We start from the raw sequence: 17,064 nt of genomic DNA, 5'->3' as shown, positions 1-17,064 counted from the left end.
CAATAAAGCAAAGGATGTGGTGGGAAATGAAGAAGGGATTATTATTTGGTTATAATAACCTAAACCTAAACTATACACTGAAGATTACTTACTATAAAGTAGTTACCCATACATTTATTTCAAGCAGGCAGTATAGGCCAGAGAGAGCTTATAAATAAAGGATATGGGTTTAACTGAATTCTAGATAGAACATATATATATAGCAGTATACATAATAAATAGTTTATTTTAGGAATGAGAATACAAATTGCTGCATATGTCTATTTGATGGAGTGACGATATGATCCAGAAGGTGGCAGCAGGGCAAGGAACAATGATTCCAGATCATTAACCACAGAAGAAGAATAAGTCCCGCCCATTAGAGCAGTCACGCTTGAACGCGGAAGTACCGCCCAAGACTCCGTTTCAAAACATGGAACGAACGTTTGACAGCTGAGAGACAGCAAAGTTGGTTTGAGGTGAAAGCGTGAGTTATTAAATCTGAAAAGGCTCAAAGAAAATATGAAGTATTGCTGCGAGTATATTACACGTTTATATACCCTTATAATGGTTTGACCCGCCAATTGGACGACTGTTTGCTTTCCAGGGAGTCGACTGTTCGAAATGGAGATTCAGGCGGAATCGACTAAAGCAGAGGGCTTCCTTTCCAGAATGGCCCTCAATGATAACAAGGCTGGCATGGAGGGCCTTGACAGGGACAAGATCAACAAGATCATCATGGAGTCATCCAAGGTAGACAAATCCCTGCAGTGGAAGACCGTCCCTGAGTTCTGTGTTCGTCCATTCATACACATTCACAGTAGTCTGCCATATTAAATGGTCTCAAGAAAGATACTGTATGACTTGAGAAAATAATATGAAACGTGAGGTTAACTATTGCTATTGTTAGCCTGAAAAGTCCCATATCCTGGAATGTCGTGGAATCCTTGTGTTTTGTTTTTTCTTGTGTTAGATATTTCTATGATGAGCATCAAGCGATGCTCGATTACAATGCATAAAGCCTCACAACACTTAGCTGCTTTATTTCTACACACTTTGTATTGATCACATATAAAACATGACGCATATCTAACTGATACGCGTTAGGAATAAGTCAGGGCCCCGTCCCAGGAGGAGGACGTAAAAGATCGCTGCCGTAGAACATCTCCAGGATCCCGCTTCCGCGTCTGTTGAAGAGTCCAGCTTTATAATCATGACTCATTATTGACCTCTCAAACACGATAAAAGAGCTGAGAGGGAAAATGGAAAATGTTTTTTACGGACCTTTTATTGGCCGTGTTGTTTCCCTGCAGGGATCTCGATTTTATGAGAACGAGCTGAAAAGAGAGCAACAGGTGAACCAGCGCATTGAAAGAATTATGCTACAAAAGGCGCAGATTACGGAACAACAGTTAAACAAAGCACAAGCTCAGGTAAATATGACATTTTGCAAAGGATGGCATGAGTGTGCTTCAAAATGAACGAGCTACCTTCCAACCGTTTGTCATCCAATCTGTGTGGTCAGGTGGAGCGGATGGCCTGCGAGCTGGAGGGCGGCCGTGATCTGAGCCGCGTGATTGTACACGTGGACATGGACGCTTTTTACGCTGCTGTGGAGATGAGGGATTGCCCGGAGTTGAAAGACAAACCCATGGCAGTCGGATCCGCGAGCATGCTGGTGGGTTGACATGAATCATTGCCGGGATGACATGAATATCCTCAAAACGAATGTAAAAGTTGTTTTGTTTTTATCTGGAGTTCAGATTAAAGTGTTTCATTTGGAGCTCATTATTTCATTTTCAGTCCACATCCAACTACCACGCCAGGAAGTACGGCGTTCGGGCCGCCATGCCTGGTTTCATCGCAAAGAAACTCTGCCCTAATTTAGTCATCGTTCCAACAAACTTTGATAAATACAGAGCTGCGAGCGATGAGGTAAGGGTGATGGCACAAGTGTGAAGTTACTTCGCGGCTTCTTGCTGAAACTGACGGGCGCTCCTGAATTTCTGTCTCTGTTAGATTCGGGAGATTTTTGCCGACTACGATCCTCGTTTCCAGCCACTGAGCCTGGATGAAGCTTATCTGGATTTTACAGACCATTTGGAACAGAGGCAACACTGGCCAGACTCACCGCGTACACATTACTACCGCGCCAGCAGCGCCACTGCAGGCAGGTGTCAATTATACAGACATGTAGAGCGATTATGACGGCTGGAACTTTTGCTAATTACTGCAGATATGGAAAAATATGACAGGAAACAGGAAATCAGGTTGGAAACTGTGACATTTTTTGAAGCACAAGAGCGTATTGAGGATCCGGCAGCAGAGACGAAGGACCTCTCTCCACTTCTGTTTGAGGAGAGTCCGAGCTCGTCTCCCTGCCTGCTTGGCTCCGAAGATGCCGCCGCTGCCGGCGGTGCGTTCGAGGTATTTGGAAAGTCCGTCGAGGAGGCTGTGAAAGAGATGCGATTTCGCATCGAGCAGAAGACCACGCTGACTGCCAGTGCAGGTGAAGGGGGAAACCCATGCTATACATTCTTTACAAAGACAAACCTGCCAGACAAGAATGAGAGTTTTCTGGGACTGCTGTTCTGTATGTTTTCTTCCCGAGCCGCTCATTTGCAAACAAGATTCAACAATTGCACTTATTCCCTGCTTCCAGGAATTGCTCCAAACATGATGCTTGCCAAGGTGTGCAGTGACAAGAACAAGCCCAACGGCCAATACAGACTCCTCTCGACTCGAGAAGCGGTCACGGACTTCATCCAGAATCTACCAGTCCGCAAAGTGCAGTAAAATTCATCTCCAAATACAAAGTTATCTAAAGGCACTTTCCAGGTAGAGCAGGGAAAGACGTGCTCTTATAGAACATACTTATAGTCCCACACGAGCCGAGTCATTTGGTGTATCGAGTGAATATTGGTATTTTTGAAGGTTGCCATGTGGTATCAAGTATCTAATATTGTGTTACAGACTGAGGAAGAGCCTTAACATATTCAAGAGTCAGTATTTAACGATACTGACTCTTGAATTGAGAGTTTGGTTTGCGTATCTCTCCAGGTATTCGGCATTGGCAAGGTGAGTGAGAAGATGCTCAATGCGCTGGGCGTCACTCGCTGTTCTCATCTGGGCCAGGAGATGGCGATGCTGTCGTTGCTGTTCTCTGAGACAACCTGGCATCATTTCATGCAGGTGTCCCTGGGTCTGGGCTCCACCTATGTACCAAGGTACCTCACAGCTCATTTAGAACGTACCGGCTCAGACGGATGAGATGATGCATTTTGTTTTTTCTGCAGACACGAGGACAGGAAAAGTATGAGCACAGAAAGGTATTGTTTCAATAAAGGCGGAAGTAGAGACGGGCTGAAAATGTGTCGGACCTTTTTCCACTGTCAGTCCTTCCTTTCTGAACAGGACATTTAAAGAGCTGAGCAAAGCTGAGGAGCAGTTGTCCACATGCAGAGAGCTCTGTGAAGACTTGGCAGAATGCATGAAGAAGGAGGATCTTAAGGTAGTACATTAGGGGTGCTTCGTTATAATGTATTCTGCATGGTGAAGGAACACGGAGGTTATCCCAACCTGGTTGTAAAAAAGAAACACAATCTTATTCTTGACCTTCCCAAAATCACCCAAACTGCAAACCGAACCTCGTGCGATTTCCTCCACCTGCTTGTTCCCTTGGGAATCGCTAGAAAAGGAACTGGGATGGCTTGGCACGACCATCACCCCCCCCCCCCCTCCCCCCTACCAGGGTCCTGATGTGGCCCTGATAGCTGGAGGAAATGGAGGGCCATTAAGGAGACAGCAGGGGCTTCTATCAGCCTTGGAAATGTGTCTCTGGGAGATGATCACATTACCTTGTGGTGTGTTTCTCACATAACGGATCAAGACAAATCAATCGGTGATGTGACAGATCACAAACGTTTTTACCTTTTATTTATGACCCTTCTGTATTTATACCGCAAAGTGTTTTTTTTTTTTTTTGTAGACAGGCATGGCCTGAACGGTTCTCCTGATAGAACCAAATCAATTTTCTCTCCCCAAAGGGTAAAACGGTGACACTGAAGCTCAAGAATGTGAATTTTGAGGTGAAAACCAGAGCGCTGACGCTGCAATATGCGGTTACGACAGCAGACGAGATATTTTCTGTTGCCAAGGAACTGCTTAAAACAGAAACGGACAATGAAAGCCCCCAACCGCTCCGACTGAGGCTGATGGGTAATTAGATTCAGCCTAATAACTCGCACATCAATTCATAATTGTAATCTGTGACAAAATACTTTGTACAAATGATAGCACAGTTGTAATCCAATCAGGGTTACGTCAGATCGTTTTTGTTTTTGTATTCACAGGTGTGAGAATCTCAGGTTTCGTTAGCTTGGATGACAAAAAGCCCCTTCAGAAGAGCATCATTGGATTTCTTCAGCCGCCCAAAGCAGCCTCCCGAGACCCCTCCCAAGTAACGCATCAAAAGTTTGACAAAGAGACTCTCTCCAGTCAGCCCCTCCAAAACTTGTCCCTTACTTGTCCTCCCCCGATGCATGCGGAAGGTTCTGGTTGGAGAAAACGGGAGTCGGAAGGAAGTCGGAGCGGCGTGGAATGCCGACAGTCTTTCTTCCAAAGGGCTCATGCCAAACGACGGCAACTCCAGGCAGCAGATGGTGGCGCAGAAGGGGCGGAGCATGGGCGGAATGTCTCCTCGATGACTTCTCCGGGCACGGATTCTCAAACGGGTGCAGAGTCAGCAATGAGAGCCCATGAGAGTAACGCAGGCGTCTCCCAAAGTGATTGCGTTTCCCCCGTGGAGGCCCGCGCTTCCACATCAGGCTGCGGCGGCACACGTTCAGAGGGCTTCACCTGTCCCGTGTGTTTCAGGCAGGTGGAGACGACGGACTTGAACGTCTTCAACGGACACATAGACTTGTGTCTCAGCGATGGGGTTAGGAAACCAAAACAGAGCTCGGATATGGACCTCGGGAATGGCCATCAGGAAAGTGACGTTGAAAAGCAGAGGTCAAAGGGCGGTGAAGATTTGAATTCAAGCAGGGTTTATCCTCAGGAGCTCAGCGCGGAAATGGATTCGTTGAAAACGGCCGAGTCAACGATTGGTAACGAGAAGAAGGTGACGTCGCCACAGCCGCAGTCCTGCAGCGATAAATGCCCCGTCCTCATCTGCCCAATATGTCAGCTGGGGCAGGACACCGATGACCTCATTGTCTTCAACCGCCACGTGGATGTCTGCCTGAACCAGGAGGTTCTCCATGAGCTGGGGGGGGAGACGTCTCCAGGAACACCACCGTCACTTACAAACGGGAAGGCCTCAGGTGGGTGGGGTTGATCAGCACATTCCCTTCTAACGGAAACTTTATTCTATGTTCCTCACCCTCAAACCTGGAAGAGCAACGATGATTGGTTACTTCTGTCCCACTCACGAGAGGAAGATTAATTTTACCTTCCTTTTTGCTCTTGCTTTTTTTTTTGTTAGTTGTTAAATGCCCCTGTCTGTTTGACAGGTAGAATGTTTTGTTGTTTTTTTGATAATAAACCTTCTGGGTTAAAGAAAGCTGATCAAAGTGAACCAAAAGATCTAAACTGTGATGATCTGTATGAGTTAAATAGGTGCAGCTCCTTCCTCTTTTTGTCATTTGATGTACTGAAGTATAAAAGTCTAGATAATAGCAGCTTTATAATTATACACTTTGCTTCCTGCGTGTCTGTGAGTGTTTCCTCTGTGGAATTGAAGCGAGTGAATGTATCTCGTTCTGTTCATGACGGACTAGACGTCTGACGTGTTTCTAGCTAACAGAAGGAAAGTCCATTTAGGACGGTGTTGGTGGCCTTTGACCTTGTAATTCACGGACGTTACATTGTGTGAAAGGTTTGTATTGATTTCTACAGTAAAACATCTCATTTCAGCCCAGGGGGGCCTTCCTTTGCCCCCCCCCCCCCCCCACATCTCGGAAATGGTTAAATTACTTCCTCACCTATTCATTTCGTACAATGAACCCTGGTTTCCTCTAAAAATGTCCTCCTTCACAAATTGCACTCTTTATATCCTTAAAGAGGTGAGACGATTGTGTTCCTCCTCAGTAGATGCCTCTCTTTTCTTCCCCCCCCCCCAGAGAAGCAATAATGCCGTTTTCTTTATCCATGTTCACGAGTGTCCAATCTGTTCACAGACCGGGAATGGCTCTTACAGACACGAGGAGGCAAAGGCAAAAGCAAAAGGTGAGAATTAAATATTGTGTCATCTAAGAATGCTTTCATTTATTTAAAAACACAATGCATGTTTATTTCAATCTGTGTGGGTTGCATGACTCAGATGGGACGCGCCTTCCTCCCCTCCTTCTAAAAAGTCCAGAGGCCTTGGTCCTTGCAACACCATTGACAAATTCTTCAGATGACAGTCGTGCATGCAGAATGTCCAACCTCACACAAAGGAACCAAGGAGCATTCCAGAAGAAATGGAAGACGGACTAAAACGATTCAAGTTTCCTCACAGTAACAAATCCAAAAAAATAAAAAGTGTTTTCTTCAGACAGACAGGAATATCCACTCGTATGTTTTAGAAGCTTTCAGCAGACTAGCAGTGAAACATGATGTAAACAAACTGTTCATGACATTTTATTAATGTCGGTTCTCTATGCAAGTTTCATTGCTTATCTTCTGTCATTTGAACATGTCCTACTATTTTTATTATAAGTTAATTAAATTTAATTGTCAGTGTATTTATTATTTAAGTGCCAGTGCTATTTTTTCAACTTAACATCATGAAAGTATTTTAATAGATTTCCATTGTTTTTATTGTGTTTTTAAAAAAGAAAACAATTCTGTTTATAATGCATAAGGGACTCATTCTATCTTGTCCATCGAAGTTGAAATAAATAACTATTTTTGTTGAATTGTGGTGTTTCTACTGTCACTCACTCGCAGAATGAGGGCGGGTTGAAGTGTGCGTACAAAAAGTGCCGCTTTCAGCTCCGCGTCTGATGAGGTAAAACCATGTTCCAGGTGAACCTGCACAGTGGGAGGAGCAAAAGATTTTTTGCACCTGGCTATTTGAGTATGAAAAGTTGCTGAAAATGACGAGCGTGCATGTATGTAGCTGAACTTGTGCAAAAGTTAATCAACAAATTGAATTAGAAGGAATGCTTTGAAAGCATGGCATGGGAATAGAACTGGTTTCACAAACTGATGTGCAGAACGTACAAACACAAGTCAAAAGGCGAAGAATGACAGGGGAGACCTTGTCTGGCACCGAAAAGCAGAGTCACGAGGGTGTGAGGCGGATAAAGTCAACATCAACCAACCCCTCCAGCAGCAAGGAGTGCCTTTCCAGCTCAGTAGATGCAACGAGATGGAATAGGTTGTCTGTTTTTCTTTAAAAAGTATATTATTTAGATAGGAAAGGATAACCTGACACTTTGATTACGCAACAGATATTTTAAAAGTGTCACAAATGGAGAGAAGAACTCTGGCCTTGAAGGAAATGGTGAAGCAACGCTTTCCCAAGAAGGAGGAATTAGACCCTCGGAAGTGGGTGAATCAGGAGGCTGTGAGGGAATTTACTGACTTTGTTCTGAACAAAAATTCAGACTTAGACACCGACCGCAGCTTCGACAATAAAGAGATGGGCAAGTATTCAAGAAAATGTCAAAAACGTCCAAGTTTTCAATGTTTATTTTTTTTTTTTTATTGAGGACTGACTCTTTAATCCTATTGTTAAACTTGAGTTAATCATTAGCTATTCATTGTACCGGGTTACTACATGCACATAGTTGTGACGTTTTCTTTCAAAAATGTTTGCACAGGGCTGAAACTCATTTCAGTTTTCCCTCAGCGTACGCACTCCTGTTTTGACACACATCCTGTACAAATTGTTTGTCCATTAAGCCAACTGTCATGTGTATGTAATATATATGTAAATACAGAAGCATATAAATACCCTCCCTGACTGCCTTGAATTTGCAGTGCTCAAAGCGGAGAAACAATTTATGGAAGCAGCTAAGAGGAATGATGTGGAGACCATGAAGTCTATTGGAAAAGGGCTGAATGCCAACGCAAGGAATGTGGTGAGTCCCAGTAGAGGAACTGTCTGTGTCTCGCTATGCAGTAATTGTATAATATACAAAAACCAGACACAAGGATGAGTCATTTCTGGGATTTTATAAAAACATATTCCTAATGGACAATGTACCGATTCGTCTGTTTGACTCAGAATAATAGGACTGCCCTTCACTATGCAGTCGCTGGCAAAAACAAGGAGGCAGTGCAGCTTCTTTTACAACGCAGGGTCAAGGTGGACCAGAAGGACAAGGTTTGCAATGCCTGCACTGAAAACCGGTGCAATATTTCTAAGATAGCACAGCTTGACATTTTGCACTCTGTGTCTAACAGTTCGGCATGGCACCCATTCATCTGGCTGCCTGGTTTGGCAGTTTGGACATCCTGAAACTGTTAGTGCAGGCTGGGGCTGAGCAGAAGATTGAGAACGAGGTAAAAAAAAAAAGAATAGCAGGAAGATTTTTGTTTTTTGGCAACTGAAAATATTCAATAATTGTTGATTTTTTTTTATTTTTATTATCATACTAGAGTTTGAACATAACATCAGCGCAGACCCTCTTCTTGTTATTTATTCCTTTAATTCCTAACTAAATAAATTTCCCACTGCTTCATTAAACAGAACAAAGGTTTTTATTAATTATAGCTGGCCTTTTTCCACCCCAGGAGGGATTGAACATCATGCACTGCGCTGCGATAAACAACCACACTGACATTGCAGAGTATATCATCGAAGACCTGCAGATGAAAGAACTGGACAAAGAAGACATGGTAGCTACTAGACAGTCATTTTTCATGAATCAATTCTGTAATTCATGGGCATCGCGTTAAATATGAAATGAAATGCAGTAAATGTTGTTATCTATGCATCCATTCCTCAGTCAGGGAACCGGGCGTTTGCATTGGCGGCTGAGCATGGCTGCGTTGACGTGCTGGTGATGCTGATGGAAACATACCACATGGACACCATGAAGCCTAACAAGGTATGCACTACATGGATATGGTTCTAATCTGTATGTATTTTTGTGTACATTTATATGTTCTGTGAAAAAAAGCACTTTTTGATGTGAGTTATCCCCCCCCCCCCCCCCCCCGACCACCTGCCTTCTGCCAGAAAGGTGACACCCCCCTGCACTCGGCTGCCAGGAACGGCCATTTGGATGTTGTCGATCTGCTGCTGCTGAGCTTTGATACTCGGGATGAAGTCAATATGGTAGACAGTCAGTGTAAACATTCTCTCCGTGGCTTGTGGCAAGTGTGTGCGCAGTGGCTGAGCCAGCATTATGCTGTAAACTGGTTTGACTGGCTTAGCATTGAGTGGCCAAAGGTTCTGTTAAAAGACGTCAGTCCTCCTCATCACAAGTTGGACTCCATGTCTGGTTCACCTCAAACACTCAGATACAAAAGGGTTGGCTAAATGTTTGAGTTAATTATACTAAGAATATTAATAAAGAGTCAAAAGAAACAAAAGACATGGAATATATTGCATATACTAACAGTTCTCCCTTCATAAACCGGAGCTTAGTAACAGATATCTAACTTTCCTGGACTCCCCAATATCAAAAATGTGTTTGATATTTTGTATTATGCTCGGAAAAAGAACCTCTTGTTTTCGAGAGGCCGTTTTTGTCTTGCAGGATGGGGAGACGGCGCTGTACCAGGCTACAGACAACAGCCAGGAAAGATGCGTGCTGGCCCTGTTGGAGGCTGGCTGCGACCCCAACATCCTCACAACGGTAAAAGAGACAGAGCACTTCCGTTGATTTTTCAACATCGACATGAGCACAACAGGCCCTCCGGTTTTAACCAACTAGTTTCTGGTCATAACTGGAGCATCTTAACGTTTGGCCTTCCCTTCTCATGTAGGCCAAATGCAGTGCCCTCCACCCAGTTTCTGAAAGAGGAGACATATCGCTGGTCCAAATCCTCCTCAAGCACAACGTCAACACAGACTTTGGGAATCTGGTAGGCAAGCAAGCACAAGCTATAAGTGGCAGTCGCACGCTATTTCAGTGAAGGTTTTTTTTTGCTCATTTACACTCATCAGCTACGGACAGGATTGTTTTTAAATCAGTGTGATTTTACATATTTCCTCTGAAAGTCAAAACCGATGTTTTTAGGCTTATGCTGTCTCAGAGAATACATTTCTGCTCTCAGAATCTAGAGACTCCTCTCCACCTGGCCATCAAGAACAGTCACATTCCCATCATCCATTCTCTACTGATGGCTGGCTGCAATATCAATGCCACGGATAAGGTAAGCGCTCCCAAGTCATTTTAATAGAACAAATAAAAATGAAAACACGTAGAAATGACATTGTCCTTTCCTCTGCTGTGACCTGTCAGAGGTCCCAGACTGTCCTGCATCTTGCTGCAGAGCTGGCCAAAATAGAGATTGTGGAAATGCTTCTTAAAGCTGGGATCGATCTCACAATCGAGGACAAAGTATGGTCACACACACACACACACGCACACACACGCACACACACACACACACACTCTGGCCAGTCTGAACGGACAAGGCGAGCCAAAGGGCACGTTATTTAGGAAAGCCTCCTCCTGATCCTGACAAAAGTAGCTCACTTCTATTTTCATAAACACCCAAACGGACACACAATAAATCATATTAATACAGGGGCTTGCTTTTTTGGGGCAGACAGCAGAGACACCCATTGAAGTAGGGAACGTAAGGCTGTGAGACTGTTTCATGACTGCTTGGACATGGATACGACCCCCCCCCCCCCCAAAAAAAACGAAAAAACGCCTGAAATGGAACATTTAGGAAAATGTGGCCTTGTTTTCTTTCATTCATATCACATGCATGGGAATTTCTTCTCCTCAGCTGTGTTTGGTTCGTACCAGCGTCCAGATCTGGTCCCAGCCAGCATGTCTTTCTACAAGGGCTCCTCCATGGGAACCATCTCCAGCTCGTCCATCTTCGTCAGTGTGGACGACCGAACGGGGGAGAGGTGCGGTCTGCTTGTTTGTCTTTCACTCCTTCTGCTTACTTTCATTATAAAAGAAGACTTTGTGTTGATTTACTGTTGGAATGTTCAGTTTATCACCTTAAAACAATTACACATGAACAGTGTGTGCAGTGAGGCTTCGAGAACAAGAAAGAGGAGTTCATGTGCCACACCCTGCAAACACACGCACACGCACACGCACACACACACACACACACACACACGCACACACACACACACACACACACTCTCCCAGGTTATTGCCGCCTGCACTCGTAAATCGCATGGTCAGAGTGAGACGCGTCATGGAACAGGTGACTCAGCTTGTGTTGACGTGTTTCCAATGCACATACAGTAAAATAGATTTAATTCCAACCCGACATGCAGACATATACAGGACATTTAGGATGAGCCGTGTGATATGACAGAAGAGAAATACCTCGACTGGAAACAGATTGAATTATAAAGCAATACAGCCTTGTCTTATAGATTTAAGACCCTTTTAGATATGTAATGTCCGATATTGAAAAATCTGATTAAAAGAGATGTTGTGTACACTATTAGGAAATACAATCAGCTTTTTATGACATCATAAATCGGAGCGACTTATATATGCTTTTTTTTTACAAAATCTGTGAGCGCAGAGACAGTAGCCTACACATTTCTATAACAGGTGTTACAGGGAACTCTGTGACCCGTCAGAATCTGTCGCGGTTTCTGGAGGTTCAGAGTTATCTGTCACACCTGTTATCTATAAACACAAATTAGAAGGGCTGAATGAAAATGGCGCCGAAAAGAAAGTCATATTCCGCGGCTTACAAGCTTCAGATAGTGAAATATGGAGCCGAAAACGGCAATCGAGCAGCAGAAAGAAAGTTTGGAGTGAGCGAAAAACTTGTAAGGGACTGGCGAAAAGCGGAGGTTACGCTTACTGAAATGAAGAAAACAAAGAAAGCTAATCGCGGGCGACAAGCTAGGTGGCCGCAGTTGGAGGAACGAGTTCACGCATGGGTGCTTGAACAACGTGCTTCTGGAAGAGGTTTGTCAACGGTGCAGTTGCGTCTCCACGCCCAGGTGGTTGCCAAGGAGGTGAATATAAACGGCTTTGCGGGAGGACCTTCTTGGTGTTACCGCTTCATGCAACGCAAACGCCTCTCTATCAGAGCAAGGACGACACTGTCCCAAAAACTGCCAGCGGACTTCCAAGCCAAGGTTGACAGTTTCCGCGCGTTCATTGAAAAGCATGTAAGTGATCACAACGTGACACCGGATCATATTATTAACATGGACGAGGTCCCCCTCACTTTTGACATCCCCATGGGCCGAAGTGTTGCAGAGAAAGGGCAAAAAAGTGTGAATATCGTTACAACTGGTCATGAGAGATCACACTTCACAGTGGTGCTGGCATGTTGTGGAGACGGATCAAAACTGCCACCGATGGTCATTTTCAAACGAAAAACCATGCCAAAAATCCAATCCTCCTCAGTTGAAGTCGCCGTGAACGAGAAAGGGTGGATTGATCAAGAAATGATGAACTTGTGGCTTACAAAGTGCTACAATAAGCGACCGGATGGCTTCTTTAGAGCACGCAAAGCTCTGCTTGTGATGGATAACATGAGAGCGCACATCACACCACAGTTAAAAAATAAATTAAAAGTTTTCAACTCCATACCTGCCATCATCCCTGGAGGCTTAACCAAAATACTCCAGCCACTTGATATCTCCGTGAATAGGAGCTTTAAGTCAGTTTTGCGTAACCTGTGGGAGCAGTGGATGACGGATGGAGAGCACAGCTTCACGGCAACCGGGAGAATGCGCCATGCAACTTTCCTGGAAGTCATTGAATGGATCGACAAAGCATGGGCTTCAGTGACAACCGCAACCATCCTGTCGGGATTCAGAAAGGCTGGAATAATTGGAACTGCAACTGACGACGAGTCTGATGTAAGCGATGTAGAAGAGGAAGCAGCGTCTTGTCTACCTGCCGAGTTGGGGGAGTTATTCAAAAGTGACACCGAGGATGAAGATTTCCTTGGATTTCGTGATTTGGAGTAAAACCTGATATTTTGGCAAACTTGTTAGCATGTTCTTTGTGCTATATGTTGTTTGGTGTTGGATTTTATCAAATAAATTTTCCCCAAAAATGCGACTTATCCTCCAGTGCGACCTATATGTTTTTTTCTTCTTAATTATGCATTTTTTGGCTGGTGCGACCTACAATCCGGAGCGACGTATAATCCAAAAAATACGGTGTATGTTTTTGCTCCTTTTATGCTTTTTTGTTTTCTTTGAATTTTCCCCTGTTAATATAAAATTACTCATGGGAAGTTAACGTGAAGAGCGATAACCGAATTTTGATTCTTTTCCGGGGTCTTGTACGGCTGATAAATGAGATTTCAGTCACTTATTCATATCAAATATTCTTTAATGGATGTATTTAAAAATTCGGCTGCGTAATGTCTTTTCTGCGTTTTTTTAATAAATCATTATCAAAGTCTTGAGACAGACGTCTCGTCTTCAAACAAGCTGACATCAACATTTACGTCAGGAAGTTAGAAAAATTGAGGTCCGCCTTTAAACTATATGTGGGCATTTGTAAAAGCACTTCGGGACCAGCTCCCCGCAGGTTTCCTATTTTGACTTACACATTCTTGGTCACATCCGGCCAATCTTAAGGATACTTTGTTAATTTCCTGTGAGACATTTCTGAGACTATGAGACTCGATACCAGACGAGTTTCAGCTCTTTCGTGCAGCCAGTTTGTCTATTTAGTGTCAGACTGCATGCATTAGTCATGTGATGTGTTTCTATAATCTAATTTGATGCACTGTATACACAGGCGAGTTACCCCGATTGCGGTGACACGGGGGCTACCCAGGTTAATATGAGAATACATTTGTTTCTGTTTCAGAGATGACATTGCATCCAGCTCCACATTTACCCTGGAGGACAGCGCTATCTATCTCACTTCGGAGCGGAGCACCATGGAAATGGACGTGGACACGGACCGGGATGATGGATCTGTCCTCGACGTCTACTTGGTTAGTCGAGTCCATTTCTTATCAGGCCACTCACATTGGAGTTATTTTCGCTGCACATGGTGACTTCTTTCCATGTATTTGTTTATCTGTGTTTATTCGTCTCCTATACCTAAACAATGTCAACTCTTTCTTCTCACTTACAGTAAAAAGACAGATTTGCAACCATCATTTTATCCTGCCAATCAAGACAATCCCCACACTCCATTTGTTGGGCCCCCCCCGACTGGCCTTGTAACCCGGCTCCTAATGCTGCTAGATGTACCATGTTGCCACTTGCATCGCCAAACCATAAAAAGATGGGGCTTCTTCACTGGTCGATGGACTGAAAGAAGACACCAACAGCGATGGACATCCCAAGGAACCACACATCATCATGTAATATGATGAACATGAGGCTGACCGTTGCTTTTTAGAGCATGCGTAAATGCAGTGCTTTTACGTTTTATACATGTGTACCCTTTTCATGGCTCATAGAAATATTTAAATATTTACTATATATATATATATATACAAAAGATGCATTTCTTAAGAAAAAAAACAATTCTGAAAGTCTGCAGCTGTTTTAGTTGCTGATCAGTTTACAGCAAATTTATGGTGAAGCCTTCGTCCCTGATTAATGGGACTGTGACGGCGTCACCACCAGAGACACAAGCCGGCTTGTAGCCACAGACAGTGCAAGGACGGGCAAGGCTCGAAGGATTCTAACGCTCTCAAAGCCAAACAGACTGTAACACGGTGAAAGTAGCCACCCAATCCCAACAGGAGCCCGAATCCCTTGTGAATGGCTGCTACCAATGACAAAAGATAAGTTACTGTATCTTGGACGAAGCACAGGAATGGAAGGACGATGCATTCGCTATTGAAAAAATGGCACTTTTGACGTTGATTACTGTTAAGAAATATTTTTTTCCTGAAGGACAGATTTGGAATATGCACTTTTCTCTCTTTATACTCCGGATGCACAACCTCACGTACGTCTTCGATACATGTCCAGATAGTGAAGGAACACTGCTGATCATTTTTTGATGTAGAGCTTATTAGTTTTGTGAATTTTGTCATGACTGAAATGCTTTCACTCAGGATATTCTTTGATACCAAGTGGGTCCCCTTCAAGCAGGCATGAGACATGGAATCTGGTACCTCTTCATCAATACCATAAATGCTGAATTCCAGTCAAACATTTGCGAAGACCATAATTTGATTTAAATCTCTATTTTGCCAATTTCTAAAAATAAAAAAAGTAAATTGCTGAATGTAATGATGATGCATATTTATATATTAGAACAGATGTGTTTGAATAAATTACTTAAACTCAATGTCTTGTTGAGCCAGTTTGGAAAGACCTTCTCACCGTTTATGTGAACGTCGAATTCAGTGGCGTCGCTAGAATGGTACACTGAAGGAAGAAAAAGAACGGTACACACTGCATATGCTTCTGTTGATAATTTTTATTTACAGACCATTGTCAAATTGCATTAAACTTAGTGCAAATAACACTTTTGATGTACAATTTAGAAATATACAAACTGTGTAGATTACTGACTAAATATCAAAATTAAAAACAATAAATGCATTCTTCAGCGGACATTGCTCATAAATCAGTGAAACAATCAACAAGATCCTTCCTGACCTCTGCTCCCCAATACCCAACTGACTTTTCAACCGTGCAGATCTAAATTGCGAAGCTCCCAGCTTTCAATGACATCAAAAAAACTATTTTGATTAATTTAGAATCTGAGGTAATGCTTGTGAAAAAATCCCAAATTAGACTGTACAAAGTAAACCCACTCAGGAATACCGATACCGGACGCTACTGCTGGCCGTTCGCAAATATCTGTCAGAGACCACGGAGGTGAAACAGATACTGGCAACAGACCATCTGCAGACCACAGTCAACTAAATTCTAGGTATTCAATTGAGTATCAGGTCAAGAGTGTCAATAGATATTGTCCAACACGAGTCAATTAGACTTAGCAAATGCACTTGTGCCCCCCCCCCCCCGCTTCAGGTTTGCCGTGGGCCATAGCTGTCATCAAATTCAAGCGTTCAGTCAATTCACATTTCTCACGTTGGTAAACTAACTAAAAATCTTATTCTGTTTTTTTATTTTTACAATACGTTATGTCCATGGTGCTCTCAGTAAGTAATTTAATAACAATCTAGAAATATAAAGATTTCAAAGCTGTATGTTTTCACCCCCCTCCCATCAAACCGCAGAGAGTGATGTCTAAAGGAACAGGAGAAGGCAAGGCTGAAGAGATTCTGTGCAACAACTCTTCAATGCTTTTTCCTGTTATGTTAGCAGCAGCAAACAAGTTGCTGTAATACTAGTGATTAAAGAAAACCCAATAAAAGTCAAGAAGTCAAGAATTACAAAGATCCAATAATAACCAATGGATTACAAAGGGTCTTCAAAATGCTTGTAAAAAGAAGAATACATTATATAGAGAATTCCTAAAGTACAGAACGTTAGAAGCTGAAAATAAATATAAGAAATATAAAAATAAGTTGACGAGTATTATGAGGATATGTAAAAAGGATTATTATAATAAAATATTAGAAAGGAATAAAGGCAATATGAAAGGTACTTGGGATATTTTAAACAGGATAATAAGAAATGGCTCGAGACAGCATAAATTTCCAAATTTCTTTATGGATAATGATTTAAAGATTGATAATATGAAGGAGGTTATTAACAAATTTAATCAATTCTTTGTAAGTGTTGGCCCACAATTGGCAGAAAACATACCCAAGACAAATATGAATGGACCCTTCGAGGAAGTTAAGGAAAGAAATTCCTCTTCAATGTTTCTAAATGCAATACAGGAAAATGAAATAATAAATACGGTTAATGAATGTAAAAACAAAACATCAACTGATGATTGTGATATGGACACGAAGATGCTAAAAAAGGTCATCATAGGGATCTCTAAACCACTTACTCACATCTTCAATCTTTCATTTCAAACTGGGCAATTTCCACAACATATGAAAATAGCAAAAGTTATACCGATATAT

General features: G+C 42.9%; 2 protein-coding genes across 2 annotated transcripts; both read left to right on the top strand.

Moving 5' to 3' along the window:
- Window positions 1-603: 603 nt before the first annotated feature.
- On the top strand, window positions 604-6,823 carry LOC137916223 (DNA polymerase kappa-like). Its single transcript, XM_068759302.1, has 14 exons — window positions 604-732; window positions 1,293-1,412; window positions 1,505-1,657; window positions 1,783-1,914; window positions 1,999-2,149; window positions 2,276-2,488; window positions 2,642-2,766; window positions 3,040-3,206; window positions 3,276-3,308; window positions 3,394-3,490; window positions 4,026-4,197; window positions 4,332-5,303; window positions 6,159-6,207; window positions 6,302-6,823. Exons 1-14 carry the CDS (start codon window positions 604-606, stop codon window positions 6,381-6,383), a joined length of 2,595 nt encoding a protein of 864 aa, XP_068615403.1. The 3' UTR covers window positions 6,384-6,823.
- Window positions 6,824-7,438: 615 nt separating this feature from the next.
- LOC137916226 (ankyrin repeat and death domain-containing protein 1B-like) lies at window positions 7,439-15,169 on the top strand. The gene is made up of 13 exons (XM_068759306.1): window positions 7,439-7,613; window positions 7,951-8,051; window positions 8,198-8,296; window positions 8,377-8,475; window positions 8,707-8,811; window positions 8,922-9,023; window positions 9,155-9,253; window positions 9,678-9,776; window positions 9,907-10,005; window positions 10,198-10,296; window positions 10,386-10,484; window positions 10,902-11,008; window positions 15,127-15,169. Exons 1-13 carry the CDS (start codon window positions 7,439-7,441, stop codon window positions 15,167-15,169), a joined length of 1,326 nt encoding a protein of 441 aa, XP_068615407.1.
- The last annotated feature ends 1,895 nt before the right edge of the window (window positions 15,170-17,064 follow it).

The sequence above is a fragment of the Brachionichthys hirsutus genome, unplaced genomic scaffold (assembly GCF_040956055.1).
Source record: "Brachionichthys hirsutus isolate HB-005 unplaced genomic scaffold, CSIRO-AGI_Bhir_v1 contig_681, whole genome shotgun sequence".
NCBI classification, from domain to species: domain Eukaryota; kingdom Metazoa; phylum Chordata; class Actinopteri; order Lophiiformes; family Brachionichthyidae; genus Brachionichthys; species Brachionichthys hirsutus.
This window is presented reverse-complemented; position numbering and strand designations above follow the sequence as displayed.